The following is a 12,456-nucleotide window of genomic DNA, read 5'->3' as shown; positions in this document are numbered from 1 at the left end:
CAGTTTAAATAATCATTACATGTGATTATGTACAAAAATGAAACCAGAGAAGCAACCACAGTACCACATACGTGGAATGGTTTAATGGTTTTTTCCTGTAATTCAGTATGATTAACTATTTTCAAACAATAATAATGTTTGGTGGATAATAAAGATTGGTGGATTTGCGTAGCTGTTTTCATAAACAGCATTTCATAGATGTTGGTGTAATAGTGATGGTTGTATGCTCTAATTACCACCAGGGAGCACAGGGGGAACCTGGAACACCAGGCCTCAAAGGATCCAAGGTTAGTGACAGGACTTTTTCTTATTATTTCTTTAATACAACAATTACACATTTATTATTTTTAAATGTATATGAAAATATCAGATCAGAAACCCTGGTTATATTTGTATATGTGTACGTGATGGCTTAATCTCTTACACCACTTAAGTTTCTTTAATTTAACTACAAAAGTTGCTTAATAGTTTCAGAGTTACTAAATAATAACTCTTAAGATTAACAACTGAATAATAAACTTGCAATTTAAGGGGTTAAACTGGGTCGCTGAGGCCAAAAATGTTCAGAAATACTGTGTTAACTTAATGTTTAGCAACACCTTGTTCTGTTGCTACAGGGGGATACTGGAGACAAAGGGGATGCTGGCCTCATGGGGCCAAGAGTGAGTATCCAATGTGCAGCATATTTCTATTGTTAATCATAAAGTAAACTGAATCTATAAGAATGGTGGATGGGGCAAACAGCCACTGACAAATCCAGTAAATAAGTCAGCTCACACCATTTTTTCATTGACATCAGCAGTGCTGACCAAATAACTACTTTGTTTACTGAACAAATGAACACAGGGTCCACCGGGAGAGAAAGGTGACCAGGGCACAACTGAAATTATTGACTACAATGGAAACATACAGGAAGCACTTCAGGTCAGAACATCTACTTATTGTTTCCATAATGTAGAGGATGGGTTGATATGTTAATTTCTTTCTCTGTTTTGTGTTAGTCTAGCATATTTATTCCTGATACATAAACTGCAGATGCAAATGATTCTGTAGCTTTGATAAAATTGGATAAAAGAATTAATTGTTAAATGTTATGGTTTATTTGTAATTTACCTGACAAAATGTCATTTAGTGCTGGGCGATATCACCTATACAACAATATAGATTTTCATTTTTTTTGAACAAGATAGATAAACAATATATCCACAATAACATTCCATTACATAAAACACCCGTGCCCCAGTTGCCACGCTGGTAGTGTCATTTTAAAATGCAGAACAAAACAATCCAATCAAAACAGGGACCAGCACTCAGGAAGCACTGGGTTCAATAACAACTTAGAGACACTGTGGCCAAAATGAATAACGTAACCATCGCTACTATAAATATGCCCATTTGCCTCCCACAGCAGAGCTGCAATAGTTTCTAGAGTGAGATTTTCTGGGTTAAAGACTAGGAAAACCCACCTTCTGATGATGTATCTTAAAGGTCAGAGCAACCTCTAAAAAACGACAAGCACTTAAGAGTAAATACATGAGGGCAGGCTGTTTAAATGTTGCTGTTCCTAAACTGGAACGTTACTGCTCGGAAGCTGAATGTCACATCTGTATTCATTAGCCTCTATGTTAGTGGCCACGCTAGCAGTCAGGATTTCTTTATTACTGTGGGGGTAATTTCCAATGGTTGTATGATGTAATTGCATAATGCATCTAGGTATTATAGTGTGAGAACACTGATGGATGAAAACATGAAAGGGATAAAAAAAATAATAAAAATCCGGAATTCTGTTGAACCGATATTGCAGAATATACAACATGACAAATAACATATTAAAGGCTACTTCTAGGCCAGAATCTAAATATCATCAGTACCATGATGCATTTGGAAAATACCATGATATTAAATTTTAGCAGTACCGCCCAGCACTACCATCACTGCAAGTTTTTTTGTCTTTTTTTTGTTTTGTTTTTTTTTACATAAAACATGCAGCAAAGTGCACAACAGAAAACAGAAAATAGGTCACTGTTTAGATGTTATTTGCATGTTGGCAACACTTTTCCCTCCAGCAGGAGGGAGGACAGACAGTAAGCATGCTGACACACAGGTTTGTTCAGTGCATAACTAGTAATCTTATCTCTTGCCTTCTCCTGCCTCCTGGCTGCCTACAGAAGATAACCACTATTACAGTGACGGTAATAAATCTGTGTTGTCTGTGTTACATGAGTGTTGTACTTTGCCCTGCATGATCCCAATCCCGTTCCCATGAATGTGCTTCTCTGCTAATGCTGCACTCTCAGTACTTCAGTGCTGAGAAACTGTTGCCTATTTTAACTTCTGACATTTGTTCTACCTGAAAAACTAAAAAGTAGCCTCTGTAAGGGGTTGTTGTGTACATTGTATTAAAGGCTATACTGACACTTTTCAGAATTACATAATCAAGTAATTAAAGCTTCTGATATTCTCTCATAAGGATTTTGTAATATATCAGTTCCAGACACTGCCTTGTAGGACAATGATAAGAAGATAAGAGAGATGTGGGCCCAATTCTTTGTAACTGGCTTGGGTAGCTGTTCCTCATTAAGGGACAATAATATGACAATATGATACACAACTCTAAATAGGAAATACTGCAGCATCAGTGAAGGAAACCAATATGGAGTTTCTTCAGCCTTTGCAGTCTACTTAGTCAAAGCAATTTATGCCTAGGCTAAATAGAAAGAATCACAAGCTGTTTCATTTATTGGGTTCTAAATACTACCTGCTGTTTCAAATCTCCCAAAGAAGTCACACAAAGCTTAAAAGCACTTTCTGCCTGTTAAAATGTTACAGGTGCCACACTGGTGGACATGCTAAAAGCTGTCTTCTCCCTAGCATAGTTTACATGATGGCTGCCAAACAAGCTAAATGCCCATAAAGATAAAACAACAAGTGACCACTTTTCACAAGTTAGAATCAACATCTGATGTTCCTGCTAGAACTGATACAGATACCAGTATATAGATGTTTAGTGTAGAACTTGGGACGAGATTTACCTGGATTAGCATTACACAGAAATGTGACATTGAGTATAGAAATGCAGTAAAGTGAAGAAACTGCACATATTTTAGAACCATAGCCCTTCATTATATTAGCATCCCATATTATCGAGCATCCCTAGTGTTTACCAGTTCAGCTTGTATTGTTGTGACAGAAGTGGGAAGGTGCAGATTGTCAGTTTAGCAATCTCTTTAAAGACAGGCATACGAACAGAAAATCATTGAATTCATCAAACTCTACACTCTCAAAACAGATATGTTAAAACAACTACATGTTGTGTTATTGTTTAACATATCAGTGTGCCTAGTTAAGGGCAACACATTTTGTGCTATTTTTAAACACAACCAGTGTGTTATTTCCATTAACAGAGACCTTTTAACACAAAAGATACAGTTTGGCTCATGCCATTAGAAATTTGAATTTGAATGTTATTATTGTAAATCTCTATGAAATCATCTGAAATTGAATTCTGGCTTGAAATTGAATTTAAAGGTTTGTAAGACAGCAATGTAAAATCATTTTTTCACTGTTTTGTTACCAGTTAGGCTTACGGTTATGTGAGGAATTTTGTTAGCAATTACATTACCCATGCTTAATGAATTAAAGAACTTAGCTACATAGCTAGCACTTTCAAAATGATGCCTTGCTAAATTTAGTTTGCCAGCCTGTAGTTTTTAATGTAGTGTGTTCAACTGAAACTTTGCACACTTTTGCAATTATATTCCAAAATTTTTTTCACTAGCTAATTTAATTTAAAAATGTTAGTTGTGCATTGAGACTTTGCCAAGGACATAACCAGCAGTTTGTAATGTGATTTAACACATGATGTGTTTAACATGTTATGAACAAAATGTGTTAAAACATAATTTTTTTTTAATGTAAATTTGTCATGTTAATGATATTTTTATCATGTAAAACAAGCCTTTAAATATTGGTGTTTATCAGCAGGGTATGTGTCAATACTGGTAGGTTCAAGGAACCTCAGTATTGGCCAATATTCCTGGTCAGCCAATATTACTGGTCAGCTAAAATACCAGTCAGTTTCTTATAGCCAGTAGAAGTAGACTAAAAACACTGCTAACACTGGAAAAAGCTGCACACAACCTTAAACATACTTCCAGTCAGGTTTTAAACCTCATATGGCATCTGTATGCATGGGATGTACAAAATTCAGCTCTCTGACATGGAGACAATGCATAGTCTTGAAAGAAGAAATGCTTTTTCATTTCACTTAATTTCATTAGGTTCAAGCTTCTCTCATCTGTCATCCTTGGTGAGAGTAGATGCTCTGAAGTACATAAGTTCAGTACTGAAGTAGATAAAGCCACAGTACCTGCATTCTGTTTTGCTCAACTCAGTTATATTCCTTTCAAAAAAAGGAACTAAATATTGAAATTAGGTTGTACAAGTTTAAAACAACCTTCTTAGACTCACCCAAGACGGAAAGAATTTTCAGTTTTTTTGTTTTTCTTAGTAAGTAGCACAGCTGTTGTTCTTCCAACGCTCATACTGTAGCATTGGCATAGAAGAAGATGTGGAGAACATTGTTCATGCTAAAGAAAGAACCACTTAAGTGTGTTCAATTATCCAGACTGTGACAAATTACCCAGCCTGCAGATCACAGCTCATTACAAAAGCTATACTGGGATGTGTATTGCACACTAGACCATCACTGTGATGTTACTATGATCTGATGTGGTCTCCCATCCTGGCTCTGCTCTGCTACATTGTAACTCTTCTAGTTCCTGCCCTTTGCAAAGCTGTAGTAAATTGCTGCTGTTCGTAAATGTGCTGTCCAGTGCCAACTTTCAAGGTTTCCTCCTTTTCCTGCATACAGAATCTTGAAAGCAGAATCACCCTGGATGGCCTAACACAGTCACAGCTTGGCACAGCTGTTGCACCAGATGTGTTTAAAGATATGAAAATGATACACTTAGGCACTGTTTACCGTCTGCAACTGAGCAATAGAAAAAGGAAAATTCAGACCTATAACATTCCTGGAATCCTTTTTTAAAATGAAAATTTCATTTAAAAAAAAGGAAAAATTAAAATTGTAATAAATAACAGTGGGTAACTTACCCAGAAAAAATTGCTACATAATGGCATTTTATGTTGGTTTAGCTTGCATGGCATCAAAAATTTCACTAACTGAAATTTTGTTCATTTTTATAGTATCCAGTAAGTCATATGATGTGCTAAACCACATCAACAAGTTTGCATGACTTTAATGAAGACCTGGATTCTGTTTGAGAGGGTTCAGAGATGTTTTGGGGTTGTATTTTACCGAAAAGATTTTGGTGACTATTGACTTGCTAAACTAAAGAAGCTAATAATAATTTTAGCTAATATGTCTTAGCTGATTGACTGCATCTCAGCCAAATGGAAAATTGTGTACATTTGATTGTTCACCAGACCACTCTTAATAAAAACTTGCCTAAATTGAAAAAAAGCTTAATATATATAAACCAGCTACATAGAATGGGGCCCTTGTTTAAACAGTTACATGATGAAGAGGGTTACCATTTATGATGTGAGATGTGAGATTCAATACGCTCAGTCAACCATATTTTTTTATTTATGTTGGAAATCACGCTATGTTACTAATTCAGCGCATTTCATTGTCAGTGGAAAATGATGTGAAGCATGCTTTAAAATTGAATATTTCATGTGAATACTTATTTAACCTAAAGACATAAACCCCAGTATCTATATCAGTGTGCTATTTTGTCTCTTGACTATGATTGGCAGACATTGTGTCACTCTCACAATTTGTATATAATGGTTTTGCCTTTTGTTCACTTAGGGTCCCCCTGGGCCTCCTGGACCAGTTGGACCACAAGGCATCAAGGTACCAGTAACATTCAGCACATTCAGAGTTCACTATTGGCTCATAAACAGATCTAGCCAGAGAGAAGCCAGTGTGATTAGATGTAATGGACCGTCCGTTTTCAATAAAACAAATTCTGAACCACCAAGATAATTAACTAATCTGCATCATGGGGTGTTAGTTATTTATTTAAAACATCATTCTACCTACACAAAGAACAGCTTCTTCAAGTTCAGCTAATAATTTGCAAGCCAGTGCTCAGGCTGTTGTCTATTCAGCTGTTTGCAGTAGGTATCAAGCACAAATTTATAATCAAAATGATCGTAACCTATATACCGTACATCCTTTTCAAAGGGTGATCAAGGTCCTCCAGGTCTTCCAGGCCTTGATGGAGAGAGGGTAGGAAAATATTGATTTTTTTCCATTCCTTCAGGGCAACTTATTGTGTTATGTGTAAAACTTCTGTGGCATATCATAATAACTGTACACTGTTCTCAGGGTTACAAAGGTTCAAAAGGAGACATGGGCATGCCTGGAATAGCTGGTGATAAAGGAGCAGTAGGATTGCCTGGGCTACCAGTAAGGAACAGTCTGATTCACATATGATATGTTTATCAGATTTTATATCAGTTTCAGTAATACCAGGTCCTGAAAAGGGTATAAAGATCTACTGAGTTATTAAAGCACGATCACTCATTTTGTGATTATGTGTATGTAGGGTGTTAATGGTATGAAAGGAGAAAAAGGTGATTCTGGTATGCCTGGACCTCAAGGACCATCTGTAAGTACAGCAAACATCAAAGTGCACAATCACCAGCTGAAAGCATGACTGCATCATCAACAAAATTTGATCATTTGTATATATATTTTTTTAAATAACAGATTATAGGCCCACCTGGAGCACCTGGGCCACATGGCCCACCTGGTCCAATGGTGAGTTTAAATGACAATATTGCCACCTCAATTTATGAAAACATTCATTATTAAATAACATATATTTTCATATTACATTTTTGTTCAATTTGGGTTACCTGATTAATATACAGAGATAAGTCACAGGGAGTAATTACATGGCTTGGTGAAGTTCTGTATCACAGTTTTTAAAAAACAATACTGTTGACATTATAGGAACTTAGGTTGGATTTATTTATTATCACAGATATGGAAATTGATATTGGTATTTGCCGATGCCGATATTATCGTACATCTCTACTTTTCATTATAAAGATCTTATTTGTTGACTGTGCCTGCCAACATAAACTATATCAGGAAGTACTGTAAAAGTCAACTACTGAGAATGTGCAGATTAGATAACAAACTGTATATGATTTCTCATACACAGCAACATGTTTTCTAACTCTCTACAGCAGGGGTGATAAGGGTTTGTCTCGGTCTTAGAGAGCGCTGGTGGGTATACTAGTTTTGGGAGATTTGCTTTAGCAGAAGAACATTAAACTGTGCCTGACACCAGCCCTCAAGAATGGCTGATCCCTGCAATACACTTTATACTGTCATGTCATACAGCCTCAAACCGAAAGACAGATAACGACATACAGAGCATTAATGCATAACTTGTTCATGCTTTTCAGGGCCCACATGGATTCCCTGGACCAAAGGTAAGTCCTTAAGTAAATGTTTAAAATATAAATACCCAGGTCTCCTCTAACCTTATTAATGAACAGTGAATAAATTATAACTGAATTTCCAGAAGTCATCTTTTCCTATGGAATACCAATAAACTGCAATTCTAAGGTTAACCTTACTACAAAGAGCACTACATGACTAATGATAGCACTGTCCACAGACATAATGCTAGTGTGCTAACCACACTGTAGTGCTAGTTCCACAGAGATAGTGCTTCTTCCCCTAAACTAACTGCTGCCGCTCCACTGCATTTAGGGGGAGCCAGGTTTACATGGTCTGAAAGGCGCACGGGGGGAGCCGGGCCACAAGGGTGACCGAGGACCCATGGGTCTCCCTGTAAGTAGCCTAAATCACAGCCATGCGTCTTGGATCTCAGTGCTCAGGTCTAACCCTTGCAACCTTTTAACATCTCTTAGCTCCTTTTTTGTTCCATTTCCTCCCCCAATCATATGGTGTTTCAGTTATAAAGGGATAGTTCATGCAGAAATCAGGTTTACACACCTTTTGTTTTGCACCAGAGCTATGAGGCTAATGTAGCTACCAAGTAACAGTAACTTATCTAGCTAGAAACATGCAAACAGCCTAAATCAACACACTTGCCTCAAAATGTATTGTTTGGCTAATTAGAATAATTTAAAAAACAGCTTCATAAAATAGTATAAGTCCAATATTTAATTATTGAAATATATCAGTGTTTCATCATCTGAATCACTTCTAACTTTCCGTTCTCACCTCCTATCTGTCCTATATTGTCCATATTTGTAGATAACTATTTCATACAGCATTAGCAACTGCATAAACAAATATTTAAGATTACTTAACATCTCCCATGGTTTGAGCCACGTAAATGATGTTTTAGGCATGCAGTTTGCAAAATGCCCAGTGGTGCAAATTAACAGATGTGAAAAGGAATAGTTTGTCCCCTGCCGCGTTACATATGGTGCTGCATCTCTATAAGTATCTCAATCTGGGCGACGGACGTCCAAGCTTTGTCCAAAATTTGTCCTGATTTTTAGTAATAACAGATAATCAGTAATCTGTACTAGAAAGCATTTTTAAAGCAAATTTGCACACATTTAGGACTATAAGGAGAAAGTTTCCTTTTTGGCTGAAGCATCTCTCTAATGATCACATATCCTTAGTTTTCTCTCTTGCCATCCATCCTGCCTGCTGTCCTGTCCCTGCCCACTTTATATGATTGTGTTGTGTCCATTTATTTCTTTTCTGACTCTGTGTTAACAACTCAGTTGGCAGTTTTTTTTGTCCGTCTCACTGTGTTCATCATGTACTAATCCCCCTCTTCATGTCACTCATACTTTCATAAATGCACAGGGAGCGTCTGGCTTGGACGGCAAGCCGGGATTAAGGGTGAGTCTCACATGAACGAGCTTCATCCCCCAGCAGGCATCTCTCCATAGCTTTACGAAAGACAAACTGGGCCATAAAAATGACTTGAGCAACAAAGTATTTTGGTGGGGGACAACAAAAATACAACCATTTCAATGCTATTGTTCAATTAAAGACATTTCTTTTAATAAAAGGCCTTAAGGCCACTCCAGATCGCTGTCTGTCTGCTGATGAGTGTGAAATTAACATAGAATTAACACCCACTCATCTATTAACATATTGCCATTTATCATTATCACTGTTCCTTTGTGACTGACATATGCATGAGTATATTCCTTTGTGGTTGATTTATGCAAATGTGAAGACCATGCGGTCAGGTTTGATCAACAAAGAAAGTGTATAATTACCCTCAGCACGGTTTTGGAAGACAGCAAATTTTGCTGAAGCTCTGTATACTCTCTGGCCAGTGGACTGGGCAGATCCATGGTAGCATCCTTGTTCTCAGTAATTGTGTAAATGATTTAAGCAATTAATACAATGACTTCTGCACTTCTGTTTGTAGGGTATGGATGGCCCAATTGGTGCCCCTGGCCCTGCTGGTCCTAAAGGAGACAGAGTAAGTTTGATAAGCCTTTGTAAAAATGTAAAACAAAGCGCCTCAAGAAAGCATTCCATGAAAGTAATTGTAAACACTGGCCTAAATCTAGACCTTTGCTCAGAATGTGACTTAAGTGTGGAGCTAAAAGATTTATTATACCTGTTATGTCTATCCCTATTGTAACTGTTCCTCTCGCTTTCACAAACATGTGAAACTGCCTGTAGTACGTCAAGCATGAGGAGGAAGATGAGGGACATACAGTGAACAGAAAGCTAGTCAATTTTCACCTCTATCATGAATTCGGGAGATCAAGCTCAGTAGATATCCAGGGCCACATCATATGCCAGTTGTGCCATATTACTCTTCTATATTACTATTTAAGAGAACTGCACACTTTGTTTTCATCTGTAAACATATGTGGGTAAGCAGTAAGGAATACAAAGTAATAACACATAATACATAATAATAAATGTCCTAATATATTTTTTTGGAACTGCATAGTTGTCAATTTGCCAGTTACTAAACATTATGCTTTGTGAAGAGATGGATATTGTGATATTAAATGTGTCCAGCAGAAACAGATTCAGAAAATCACAATTTTTAAATGAGTGGGGGGTGTTTGTGTCTATGTAAAGGGGATTTTTTTTTTAAATAGTAATTTTATTAGTTAGTTTAATGGGAAATGTATCTGTCACAGGGTGAGAAAGGCGCTACAGGTGAGCCTGGGCCAAGAGGACCGTATGGACTACCGGTAAGCAAATTCATTTCATTTGTCAGTAAATACTCCTGCTGTAAAAAGAAACATTATTATGCCATTCATAAAAGTAAAAATCATAGCTTATGTAAGGTAATCTAACAAGCAGGGAATGTTTTGGAAATTTTTAATTTTAACCTATTTTTCCCTGCAGGGTGCTGCTGGGACACCTGGGCTGGATGTGAGTTGAAAAAAATAAAAAATAAAAAATAGCAAATCCGCCTTCTGTTGAGAAGTCATTTACTGTGCCCTGGGTTTCTGCTTGTGTTTTGTAGCAACTCTATTTGTCACTGAAGTTATGCAGCCCTCAGTAGTTAGGTCTGTAGGCATGTGTAATTATCTGAAGTTGTATTTTGCAGGGGTTACCAGGCTTAAGGGGAGAGAAAGGCGACGTGGGGGAAAGAGGAGAAAAGGTGACCATTACATAGGGAACCTTTCCAACAACCTCTTAATTAGATGATCTGGTGTCAATGGACCACGGAAGCTTACCTTAGGGACAGAACCCTATATTGGTCACAAATTTGCATATTAGCACACATTCTACATTATTATTTTTGTGCATTGTGAATTGCGTTTGCAATGCAATGTCTATTTCTGTTATTCTCCACTCAAAGACATTAAAATTAACAACGCAATAACCTTGTTTTCCTATTCACCTTCAAATTTAATTATAACACACTGTCATCATTCAGCATTTTCGTTTGCACTTCATTTTATCACTCCATAACCATTCAATCCAGTTTGAAAAACAAAAAAAAAGATCATCACACATTTGATTTAGTCTTAAACCAACAAGTACTGCAGAGATAGTCCATTGACAGCAGGCAGTTGCTGCTGAAACATGAACCTGCATTTATGTAGTTTCTTCTCCCATGCATGCTGCTATTTCACTGCTGAACTACCTTTAGCTAAGATTCTAATCAACTGTTTAACACTGGACAACTTTACACATTTTAGAATGTCATGGAAATTATTCAGTCTGCCCAGAACAAACAGGAAATCTTACATAAAATTGTGCTTCTCACTGTAATTTCAAATTACATGCTCTAATTAATCAGTTTTATACTGCATGTTTCCTTTTCTGCCAGCTTAAATTTACCAGTATTATTAAATGGACCTTTTATTACATTAATTAAAGCAAGCATCACATTCTTTAAAGCTGACCCTTCTTTGCACTCACGTCAAATTCCATGACAATGTGTAGAGAAGGCCATCTTTAGATTACTGCTGCTTGTGTGTAATCATGCAGTACGCTGCCTGCTTTATGTCCATCCCTTCATTTTCAAGAAAACTGTATCCCTTCCTTTCCTTAGAGACAATTACACACAGTGATCTAAACATCTATGACATCATGTCCCCTTAGAGTTTTTCAAAACTGCCAAAATTTCCACATGCATTTAAGTCATGAGTCAATCAGTCTCCATATTCATCTTTTCTTCATTAAGTTTTGTCATTTAGGCCAAAACAAGTAGAGTCCAGAATAATTACTGTCCCATTATCTATAAATAGGGATACAGAGCAGGTTAGGTTCAATGTTCTCTTTGTATAGTCTTTTGTAATCATGTGGGTTTAGACAGAGATACACCACCCCTCACATGTTGCCAAGGATGTTGAGAAAGGGATACAGTTTTTTACTGTGTGATTTTAGTGGTAGACTGGGTGAAAGTTCTCTTTGGGACTTCTGGGTTTTTTCCTTTCTCTTCCTTTGTGCCCTCTAAGACTCTTATCATTCCTTCTCCCTTCATCTGTTCAAGACTCCATCGTTCCTTCTTGATGATATCCTGTCCCTATCTAACTGATCCTGTCCTACCCTTTACTGGATTAAAGCCCTTCTTTAATTATCCCCTGTTGTCCTAATGTTCCCTTTCAGAGATCAATGTGGACTGATTGTGTGTGACTTCCTTTTTACAAGCTTATCTAAAACCTTTCCATATAGTGAGGGGAAAAATGTATTGACAGTTTTGTTTTTGTTATTTAATATACTTCCAGTACCTATATCCACTTCCAATTTACAGACAAAGAAGGGCTGTGCATATGATCCCAACAACACCATACCTGCAGTGAAGTACAGAGATGGGAGCATCAAAATATGTGGCTACTTCTCTGTAAACAGTACGTGGGCATTACACTTTATCGAAAGAATGGGGCAATGCACCAGAACAAATTAGAGGACAATTTAATCTCAGCATCCAAGAAACTGAATCTGGGGAGAAGATGGACATTTCAACAAGACAGCGAAACCAAACAAAG

General features: G+C 37.0%; 1 protein-coding gene across 8 annotated transcripts in view; it reads left to right on the top strand.

Moving 5' to 3' along the window:
* LOC118825735 (collagen alpha-1(XXV) chain) overlaps positions 1 to 12,456 on the top strand; it is a 223,450-nt gene that overhangs the window by 202,457 nt on the left and 8,537 nt on the right. For 6 of the 8 annotated variants that reach the window (XM_036596535.1, XM_036596529.1, XM_036596527.1 and 3 more), the window contains 16 exons: positions 243 to 287; positions 618 to 662; positions 847 to 924; positions 2,169 to 2,192; positions 5,840 to 5,884; positions 6,218 to 6,262; positions 6,362 to 6,442; positions 6,582 to 6,644; positions 6,746 to 6,796; positions 7,453 to 7,479; positions 7,763 to 7,843; positions 8,840 to 8,875; positions 9,417 to 9,470; positions 10,150 to 10,203; positions 10,361 to 10,387; positions 10,566 to 10,619. In XM_036596535.1, the coding sequence (XP_036452428.1) occupies positions 243 to 287; positions 618 to 662; positions 847 to 924; positions 2,169 to 2,192; positions 5,840 to 5,884; positions 6,218 to 6,262; positions 6,362 to 6,442; positions 6,582 to 6,644; positions 6,746 to 6,796; positions 7,453 to 7,479; positions 7,763 to 7,843; positions 8,840 to 8,875; positions 9,417 to 9,470; positions 10,150 to 10,203; positions 10,361 to 10,387; positions 10,566 to 10,619 (810 nt within the window). The remainder of the gene's footprint in view (positions 1 to 242; positions 288 to 617; positions 663 to 846; positions 925 to 2,168; positions 2,193 to 5,839; positions 5,885 to 6,217; positions 6,263 to 6,361; positions 6,443 to 6,581; positions 6,645 to 6,745; positions 6,797 to 7,452; positions 7,480 to 7,762; positions 7,844 to 8,839; positions 8,876 to 9,416; positions 9,471 to 10,149; positions 10,204 to 10,360; positions 10,388 to 10,565; positions 10,620 to 12,456) is intronic. The other 2 variants (XM_036596532.1, XM_036596534.1) reach the window with 2 other exon arrangements.

This window comes from Colossoma macropomum, unplaced genomic scaffold, assembly GCF_904425465.1.
Source record: "Colossoma macropomum unplaced genomic scaffold, Colossoma_macropomum, whole genome shotgun sequence".
Taxonomy (NCBI): Eukaryota; Metazoa; Chordata; class Actinopteri; order Characiformes; family Serrasalmidae; genus Colossoma; species Colossoma macropomum.
Note: the sequence above shows the minus strand (reverse complement) of the source record. Positions and strands in the feature narration are given on the sequence as shown.